This window comes from Sphaeroforma arctica (genome assembly GCF_001186125.1).
Source record: "Sphaeroforma arctica JP610 unplaced genomic scaffold supercont1.42, whole genome shotgun sequence".
Lineage (NCBI taxonomy): Eukaryota > Ichthyosporea > Ichthyophonida > Sphaeroforma > Sphaeroforma arctica.
Window position 1 is genome coordinate 126,678 of NW_014040516.1, and position 10,788 is coordinate 137,465.

At 42.1% G+C, this 10,788-nt stretch overlaps 2 protein-coding genes across 2 annotated transcripts in view; one reads left to right on the forward strand and one right to left on the reverse strand.

The window, feature by feature from the left end:
- Positions 1-330: 330 nt before the first annotated feature.
- Positions 331-3,744, reverse strand: SARC_01127 (hypothetical protein; the record flags this gene model as incomplete). The annotated part of the gene is made up of 3 exons (XM_014305175.1): positions 3,160-3,744; positions 748-2,266; positions 331-404 (listed from the first exon to the last, which is right to left on the reverse strand). Exons 1-3 carry the CDS (start codon positions 3,274-3,276, stop codon positions 331-333), a joined length of 1,710 nt encoding a protein of 569 aa, XP_014160650.1. The 5' UTR covers positions 3,277-3,744.
- A 645-nt stretch (positions 3,745-4,389) lies between these two features.
- Positions 4,390-10,788, forward strand: part of SARC_01128 (PLK protein kinase) — a 13,500-nt gene continuing 7,101 nt past the window's right edge. Inside the window, exons 1-6 of the mRNA XM_014305176.1 lie at positions 4,390-5,005; positions 6,293-6,496; positions 6,740-6,867; positions 7,333-7,428; positions 8,606-8,717; positions 9,414-9,557. Coding sequence (XP_014160651.1) covers positions 4,751-5,005; positions 6,293-6,496; positions 6,740-6,867; positions 7,333-7,428; positions 8,606-8,717; positions 9,414-9,557 — 939 coding nt within the window. The 5' untranslated portion in view covers positions 4,390-4,750. The remainder of the gene's footprint in view (positions 5,006-6,292; positions 6,497-6,739; positions 6,868-7,332; positions 7,429-8,605; positions 8,718-9,413; positions 9,558-10,788) is intronic.

The following is a 10,788-nucleotide window of genomic DNA, read 5'->3' on the forward strand; positions in this document are numbered from 1 at the left end:
TATTGTATGTATATATATTTATATTTATGTGTATGTGTGTGTGTGTGTGTGTGTGTGTGTGTATGTATGTATGCATATTGTAGGTATATTGTATGTATATATATTATATATGGAATTATATATATATACTGACGCTCTCTCTATCCACCTGCCCGCAGCTGTGTACAAAGGTCATGTTGAGCTGGTGCATATGTTCACGCAATGGGGAGCCAATCCCAATGCTAAGAACAAGGATGGCTTCACCTCCATCATGTATGCGTGCGACCAGGGCCATGTGGGGGTATGCACAATGTACTGTACGTGTCTGTGGGTGCCGTAAAACCCTAAACCCTAAAACAATGTACTGTACGTGTCTGTGGGTGTGGGGTGCAGGGTGCCTAGCAGCCTGCCTGTGGGCGAGTTGCCTGTGACAATATGTTGAGGGTGGTGTGTTCGATTATAGCCGGAGTGTACTATATTTGGATGATGGTGTGTTTTATTTATAGCCAGAATGTGCTATATTTAGATGATTGCATATCGCCTTGGCACCATAGTGTGTATGTGTGTCGATACTCCCACACCCGTTTCAACGGCCACGTGGTTCTATATATAGTTTGGGATTTGAAACATCTTCAAAATTGTAAAATGTTTTTGAATATATATTTATATATATATGTGTGTGTGTGTGTGTGTGTGTGTATATATATATTATTACTATACACCAACACATACTTTCATGCACAACTCTACACTCAAGGCCCAACATACCGGTAGCGTCCGGCTTGATAGTCTTTGCAGTGCCCCCCTGGTCCTGTGCTTTCCTCTTGACTGGCTGCGCCGTACCTGTGGTCCCCATTGGCTTACCCGCACCCCCTACCCCGCCCTCTCCAGTACCTGCATCCCCAGCAACAGTCGCCGCACCACTACCCCTTTCAAGCATCAGCACATCTCCGGCGGTTCCGCCCGTGCCTGGATGCGTACCAGGCATAGCCACCCCCGCGGCCTCTAAGTCCTTGCGTGCGTGTATGCGCATATGCCGCGCCAGGTACCCTTCACTCATGAACTTCTTGCCGCACTCCTTGCGCGTGCAGAAGAACTTGTGCTCTGCCGTGTGTGTCTTGGCGTGGTTAGCTAGAGAGGTGCCCCGACTGAAACTGGCCGTGCACCCCTTGAACACGCAGGGATAGTTGATGGAATGCTCGCTGAACACCTTCATCTGCCTGTCCGGGTTGACATGGGTGAGGGTCATGGTAGTAGTCGTGTTGTTGTTGTTGCTGCCGTTGCCGTTGGTGTTGTTGATGATGGGGTTGGTGTTGTTGTTGTTCATGTTGTGGTTGTTGTTGTTGTTAATCATATTAATACTATTGATGTTGTTGTTATTATTACTCAGGTGTGCTGTGCTCATATTCAGGGTCGCCAGTGAGTTGGCTGCCTGCGCCGTGTCCAGTTGTGAGTCTGAGCTCCCGCGACTGTGTTGGTTGTGCTTCGCTGCAAGAGGGTCCTGCCCGTCATTCATCTGCTGCAGCGTGTTGTTGCTCATCTGTTGTAACGTGGCCACGCCCGGTACCCCGTTGGCCATGGAGCCCTTAGCAGGGTCGCTCACGACACCACCCAGTATGCCATGCCCCATTACGCCTACCGGCATGGCCGGGGGGGCGCTGAGTGCGTCCATGTAACTGCCTGGCTGTGGGAGAGCCTGTGCGTGTTGTTGTTGTTGCTGTTGTTGTTGTTGTTGTTGTTGTTGTTGTTGTTGTTGTTGTTGTTGTTGCTGCGGTTGCTGCGGTTGTTGGTTGTGGTCCCGTCCTGGCGCGTGGGGGGCGGGTGCAGCTGACACCTGGGCAATTCTCAGCAGGTGTATCTCCGGGTACTGCTCACCCAGACCGCCCGTTGCCGTGGCCACATCGGTCCCATTTCCCGTGTCCCGGGTGTCCTTAGAGGACTCCATGCCATCCTGTGCACCCAACTTGGCCTCAGCCGACATCGCAGTAGTACCCCCAGGCTCCTGCCCCCCATTGGCACTAGCCACCCCGGCCGTATCCGGTCTCGCTAACTCACTACCGTTCGAGCCCATCCCACTCACCCCACCACTTGTAATGTCGTGTTCGGTGTGTGTCTTGACGTGGTCCAGGACATTTGAGGGGGTGCTGAACCGCTCATTGCACCCCTCCAGAGTACACGGAAAGGACAGGATGGTGGCGCTGGCATTGCCCAGAGAGTTGCCTATACCCCGCGCGTGTTTGACGCGTACGCTACGCGGCGGTATGGTTGCCCTGTTGTCGCATATCGCCTGTACCGAAGCGGGTGGGGAGGAGATGTGTTTGAGCACACGCGAATGAGTGAGGGTAGGCGTACAGCGGATGAGAGGCGGACGATGGGAAGACGCACCGGGAACGTTGGATGGGGGGGAAGTGCAGGGATGGCCGATTTATATATATATATATATGTGTGTGTGTGTGTGTATATATATATATATACGCAACGTGTTCAGGCATTGAGGAGAACATAGAAACACTCTACAACGTGGCGTAGGTGGGGTGGGGGGTGATTGCTTGAGTCCAAGCTGATCTGAAGCCAAGTTGTCAAACTTGTTCGATGCAAGTGATGAGAAAGAGTCGCGCACAGAGTGCTAACGGTACTAAACAGGAACTAACTACAAACCAGACGACCCAAACAACGGTTATGTGAGTTCACAAGATAGATGTCGAGGCCGGACAGGCAGCACGCCCGCCGACTGAAGCATAGAAGATATTGGCGATACAAATGCACTACATACGCAGGACGCCAAAAAATAACAGCTAAATGGAGACAGTTATACGTTGTGCCCAGGGTGGCTGCTCAGACACTTTGTGACTCACTCGCTCAGTGGCTGAGGCCCAAGTATTACGGGATATGTGTAGTGTACTGTTGGTCTACTTGTACACTGGTGTGTCATTCGTGAGCAGGGTGTAGCGCCCACTGATGATCGAGCAGAAAAACGGTACAGTTGCAAACGTGTTATCAGTTAAACTTGAGTTTCTTTTGTTCACTACTGTGCATGTCCGTTGGCCGCATAAGGTAGAGGTACCTAGACTCGCTCGTCACACACTGGTAGGTGTAGTATATGCGAGACATGCTGGCACATACAAGTCACAGAGTCACAGCTCACTCCACCAAATTACTCGAAGCAGTGCATTAACTCACTTGACAGTCTGTGGAACAGAAGGGTTGGTCGTTGTTGGCCTCATCCGAGACCGTGTATTCCGGGCTAGCTGCGTTCCCGCACACTACACAGGTCATATCTCGAACGATTCGTGCCATTGTCGAGTTGGTATATACTGTGTGTATGGGGTAGTGGTTATTGCTGGTTCTATGGAGACCCTTCTGTGTTTCTGGGTGTGTAAGGACTAGGACTATGAGGTTTTACGAGATGCGACACTACTATCAACAGTACATGATAGTCGTTTAGCCTGAGATGTAGAGATGATTAACGAAGTCACTTCGGGTCTGTGGCTTCGTATTACTAGGGACTTTAGATGTGATGCATGCGGTGAATATTCCTAATTTGGTAAACTCTGTGTCCGGACTGCTTTTAAGCCCCCACAAGCTGTATGTTTAATACATAATACATACATCCAATACCGATTGCATCCACTGTATTATACACGCGAGAGAGACGGCTATGTACGTATACCGAAGGTGCCTGTAACAGCTGTGTGCAAGTTTAGCGTAGCTAGCTTTAGGGTGCACAACGGTAGACAAGACAAGACAAAACAAGACCTAACACAGTGCAAATAACCCTAAACGAAGACGTTAGTGATTGACTTTTATGAAAGTTTGAAAACCTCGCGGGTTGGGTTTCATTATCGCTTCATATTTTTTTTATACTCTTCTTCTCTTCTTCGTGCACACTCGCTCGGTCAATGACTGACACAGCCGTTATTGAAAATATGTAAAAAAAATAACCGAAGATGATTTAATAAACAACAAACCACAGGACACTATTATGTATTAAATATATAGTATGTTGTAAACTATCGCTGAATTGGCAATCTTCCAGGCGATCTATAAGCTTGTTTACGACACACCATTGAAATGAAGATTTTCTGTTGATATGTGTTTTATACCAATTTCATCTTCTCATACTGCACTGGCTGGCTTAAAATAGATTTATATATTGCAGTGGTGGTCTTCTTATGGGTCTTTTTAGGGGTCTAATTTTATCGGTAAAAGTAACTACGATCTCCCGCTCAACTCTGAGAAAGCCAACGGGCTGCCTATTACACTATGTACTTTCATTCCAAAAAAATAGAGAGCGAATAGATATCTAAAGGCCGTATATAGTATGAATGTATGCATATATATTTTTAGCTTCGTATATATATATATTTACAATATATATTATATACGTATAGATATTTTCAAATAGGTTGCTAGTTGTTCAACTATAAGCCTTGTGTGCATGCTTTTGTTGCGTGTAACGTGCAGGACTCTCAGTAAATAACGGACGCTGTGGAGTGGTGAGTACTGGCATAACTTAGAACCACCAATACAAGCAAGCGTCGTTATATCACTGTTGCTGTTGCTATACTTTTGTCGGGTTGAGTGCATGCTGTATATCGAACAATATCCATCTAATCTAAGAGTAAGCAAGGACGAGAGATCAGGTTCTCCTTCATTTGTATATTTATATTACATATCTATACATTGACGTAGACTGCGGCAAAAGAACACCTTCTAAGGCGGGTTGACTATATAGAGACTGCTTATATAGTTTCTTTGAATAGCCATCAATATGAGTTCAGCCGTCGCTGCTTCTGACGGACACAACAACGTGTACGATCGAAGCACTAAAACTAATAGGGAGAATGTAGATACTGAATCGTCCGAGATTATTGGGAATGACAAGCACCGATATAGGAAGGGCAAGTTCTTGGGCAAAGGTGGATTTGCACGTGTGTATGAGATCACGGACGTTGAGACGGGTAGGGTGTTAGCGTGTAAGGAGATAAGAAAAGCATCTGTTGCGGAGCCACGCACGTGGGCTAAGGTATGGAAGTATCTGGGTAACCCACAAAGTTACATATAAACTGAGTCATATATATATATATATATATTAATATATATATTATCTGTGTTATGATGTGCACAGCTTTCTAGCGGCAATCAAAACCACCAGTCAAACCACACACATCCTCCTCGACAGCAGCGGACCGGTAATATGTGATCTGCTATATATATATATATCTCTCTCTATATATATATATGTATACATATATATGTATATATATATGTATAGATGGATATATATATGTGTGTGTGTGTATATATATTTATATATATGTGTGTGTGTGTTTATGTGTGTATGTGTGTGCGTGTGTGTGTGTGTGTGTATGTGTAAGTGTATCAGTGCGCGTATATTATGTGTCTACCTCAGTGTTTGAAGTGAATATATTGTGTATGTGCGGTGTTATTCCAATTTGAAGCATGTTCGATACACTGAAACTTTACAAATTTTGGGATTATGAACTGTCGCAAGAGTCAGTAGAAGTTATAAATTTATAAATGCATATATATAAATATATGTGTGTGTGTGTGTGTGTGTGTATGTATATCTATGTCTATATCTATATGTATGTATGGATATATATATACATATATATATATATATATAGATCTATATATATGTGTGTATATACTATGTATGCGTGCATATATATATGGATATATGTATATATGTATATACGTATACATATATATATGTGTGTGTGTCTTTATATGTATATATATATATATATATAGGTACGTGTCTATATAGGATATATATATATATATATATATGCTTATATATTTATATACATTTTTGCTTAGATATTTACTCTTATAAATATATATATACATATATATGTAAATACAAATATAAGTATGTTTGTGTATATGTGTGTATATATATAAATATATTTATATATATATATATATATATAGTTGTGTATATATATATAGTTGTATATCTATGTGTATATATATATATATATAGTTGTATATATATATATAGTTGTATATCTATGTATATATTTATATTTATATTTATATATATGTATGTATGTATGTATATATATGTGTGTGTATATATGTATGTATATATATATATATATGTGTGTGTGTGTGTGTATGTATATGTATGTATCTATATATATATAGTGTCGTAGTTTGATGCTAATATTTGATTTTATATACACTTTGAAGTTTTCTCTCATTTCAAATATACCATATTTGATACATCCCCAATTCATTCCTTTCCCTATTGCTGTCCGTTTTAATTTTCCTGAATATACAGGTGGTCTCTGAGATCAATATCCACAAGAAACTGCGCCATACGAACATTGTGCAGTATGAACACTTCTTCGAGGATAACGAATGCGTATATATTGTACTCGAACTCTGTTCAAACAAAACTCTTTTGGAGCTGCTGAAGACCCGCAAACGCCTGCAGGATTTTGAGGTCAAGTACTATATGCTGCAGATGCTAGCTGCGTTACAGGTGAGTGTGATACAGAGCCAGACAGTTCCAATATCAACCGATGTCGCATGCGTCTACCTACAGAGCTCAGTAGTCTGCTGTCTATTAATACCATCGCATGTAGATAAATAGGCGCATGTGTACGCGCGTGTGTGTGTGTATGTGTATACGTGTGTGTGTGTGTGTGTGTGTATGTGTATACGTGTGTGTGTGTGTGTGTGTGTATTCTAACACATCCGCACATCGGCTTACGCCCCTATACAGTATCTACAAGCGAAGAATATCATCCACCGTGACCTTAAGCTGGGTAATCTCTTTCTCTCGGGTGACATGAAGATCAAAATCGGCGATTTCGGATTGGCTGCGAAATGTGATGACGGCGAGCGGCGGCAGTATGTAGCCTGGCTGTTCTATATGTGTCTTGTATTGTTTTACGAGTGGATATTTATTCTGATATATATCCCTTGGGTACTGGTTGTTCCGTTGACGTCTGCTATTTAATGAGTCACTGTTAGTCACTATCGTATCCCACCAATCCGCTTTTTTCCTCTGTAGATCGCCCCCAATTGTTGTGATATGTATCTCATAGTATTAAACTCATTGAAATATATATATATATATATTATGTATGTGTATATATGTGTTTATAAATATGTATATATGAATGAACCGAAGAAAGCTTTTGGGAATATCGAGAGGAGGCCGTTGCCGTTGTAGAAATCGGGATGGGACTGTTTTGAACATGTCTAATATGATCAAAATAATAAGTATGTCATCTCCAAAGGGGTTGTTGAATCACTGACAGTCACACTCACACCCACCGACTATCTCCTCATCCCCAACTCTATTCTCTCCAGGACGCTCTGTGGCACCCCCAATTACATCGCGCCTGAGATACTGGACAAACGCGGACACGGCTACGAAGTGGATACTTGGTCCATGGGGGTGATCCTGTAAGTGCACACACGTGCTAGTCACTGCTACCATGGGCTACACATTGAACCCTTCTTCTGTTTGTTTTGTTTTTGTTATATTTTGGTTTGGTTTGGTTTGGTTTGGTTTGATTCAGTGTATATTTGGTCCATGGGGGTGATCCTGTAAGTGCACACACGCGTGCTAGTCATTGCTACCATGGGTAACACATTGAACCCTTCTTCTGTTTTTTTTATTTTGTTCTGTTTTTTTTGGTTTGGTTTGGTTTGTTCTGTTCTATTTTGGCTTGGCTTGGTTTGTTTTTTTTTGATTTAGTGTATATTTGGTCCATGGGGGTGATCCTGTAAGTGAGTGCACACGCACGTGCTAGTCACTGCCACCATGGGCTACACATTGAACCCTTCTTCTGTTTGGTTTATTTTGTTTTATTCTGGTTTGCTTTGAATTGGCTTGCTTTGTCTTGCCTTGGTTTGCTTTGTCTTGCCTTGGTTCTGTTTCGTTTCGTTTCGTTTCGTTTCGTTTCGTTTCGTTTGGTTATGTCTTGACTTGTTTTGTTTTATCTTGGTTTGATTTGATTTGGTTTGTCTTGCCTTGGTTTCGTTTCGTTATGTCTTGACTTGTTTTGTTTTATCTTGGTTTGTTTTAGGGTTTTTACAAGACAAGGTCTTGTCTTGTCTAGTCTTGGTTTGGTTTGTCTTGTCTTGGTTTCGTTTGGTTATGTCTTGTTTTGTTTTGCCTTGGTTTGGTTTTTGTTTTCGTTTGATTGGTTTGCTTTGTTTTCGTTTGATTGGTTTGCTTTGCTCTGGTTTGTCTTGCCTTGGTTTCGTTTGTTTTGTCTTTTGGTGGCATACTGAATCCTATTTTAGAATAGGATTTTTAATATTTGGAATCGGGTGGGTTCCGGATATAGTTGGTGTGAGAACTGATTGTAAACTCCCCATCCTGTTTTGACCTCCTTGGTTACTGCAAGGCGAGTGTATAGTTTGTACAAATTTATAGTTGTCATCATATATGTATTACGTAGCACTGTCTCAGGTAGGCTTATTTATATCCCAATTCCGCCCACTTATAACTACCTACCGTAGAACGTATGGTACACGCATGTACTCACCGATAGATATGCTTTGACATATATGGTGTATGTGCACCGTTTGTACATACATTAATCCTCACCTGAGTGTATGACAATTATTTTAGATACACGCTGCTGGTGGGCTACCCCCCCTTCGAGTCGAGCAACGTCAAGAAAACCTGCAAGCTCATCAAGTCAAATAGCTATTCCATCCCATCGGAAATGAATCTCTCTGAGGTGAGTGCCACGCACCGAAGGGAATCTTAGATGTATATGTGTATATATATATATATAGTATGTATATGTGTATGTATGTATGTATGTATGTATATATATATATATATATATATAACTGTCTGTCTGTGTGTGCCCCATTTTTGATGAATTTTATACAGAGCTGTACGGTAATTGCATGTGCGATAGCGGTTGTAAGCGACTGTGATGTGCATGCCCCATGTTTACACATATGTTGACAGTTCTTAACATGTGACCTCCCGATAGCAGTAGAGCCGATGTGTGAGGTGGTATTCGTTAATGTATATGTCTGATTCTGATATCAGAAACAGGATAGATTGTACTTATGCCACAGGTGGGCACCATACTGGAGCCTGTGTGTCTTGTAGGTAGTGAGGTTTGCTATTCTGGAACCATTTTGCACTAGTGAAGTCAGTCTATGCAGTCTTGCCTGCGGAGACACTTTAAGCTATTTTATACTGATTTGTACCGATAGAATTGGTGCAATGAAACAGTCGACGGCAATATATCTAAATATTTATATATATACATATATATATATATATATATATACAGATACATACATATATATATGCATGTATTTTTGTATGTATGTATGTATATAAGTGCATCACAAATGATTAACTCACATGCTTACTCCTACCAATGTCTTCCTTGTCCTCTGTTTATTTGTGGTAGTCCGCCACAGATTTGATCACGAGCATTCTAAACTCAGACCCTGAGCAACGGCCAACGTTGGAGGCTATTCTCGTACACCCTTTCTTCATCACCGGCCCAACAACCGACACCCTCCCCATATCGGCACTGACTGTAGCGCCAAAGGTGTGGTTTACATATGTATATATGTACATAGTTTATTTGTTACTATGTTGGGAGTGTATGTGTGGATTAGCTATGTACATGAGTACATAGTTTATTTATCACCATGTTAGAGTGTATGTGTGGGTATATATATAGCTATCGTCCCGTGCATTGAAGTACTATACTGGTGCATCCGTTCTTCATCACCAGCCCTGCTACAGTAGTATGGCCTTACCAAAGCTTCGTAGTGTTTGTGCATGGCTTCCTCATACCGGACCTTCCTTCAGGCTCACTCCCCACCTCGGCACTGACTGTAGCACCTAGAGTGTGTATTATGTACACATTCACACGTAACAATATTTTACGTATTCCCGGCGGAAAGGTATAGGAATGAGTATTGGGCTACATGCGTGCAAACGAATCATAGCCTTGTACTACGCATCCCTTCTTCATAACGGCCCTTGCTACGGATAACCTCCTCACATCAACACTGACTGTGGCGTCAAACGCGTGCATTAACCTTATATATGGCCATGCATATTACGGCTTATACCAAGGTGTTGCATTAGCCGTATATATGGCTATTTATATTACGGTTTAGACCAGAGTATTGCATTAGCCTTATATATGGCTATGTATATTACGGTTTAGACCAGAGTGTATGTCTGCTCAGAGGACTCTGAGTCTGCTGGTTTTATTCTTCAACATCGGCCCGTATACACCTCCTATACATCTATCGTCCTCTTGGTCCGTATCCCAGCATGCCTCTTGCTAGCTAGTCACATATACCTACTGTTTCTCGGCCTATTCTAGTAGGCTGCCTGCAAGTTACCTATTTATAGCCTACTTACCTACTCACAGGCTCTCTCTTTATTTCAGTATGTATCGCTCAGTAAGCTCAGAACCCCGGCCAGTAAAAGGTCCAACAACAACCGCAGTGTACTAGAACAACGTACTGTGAATCGCAATGCGTTGTAAACGCTTTCCCAGCCTATCATACACATCGCATGCAAGCGTACATACTACCCACGAGCCACTGACTACTCATCTCTCTCTCTCTCTATATATATATATATCTCTCTCTCTCTCTCTCTCTCTCTCTCTACTACTACTACTACTACTATACTACTACTCTACTACTCTACTCTACTACTACTACTACTACTACTACTACTACTACTACTACTACTACTACTACTACTACTACTACTACTACTACTACTACTACTACTACTACTACTACTACTACTAC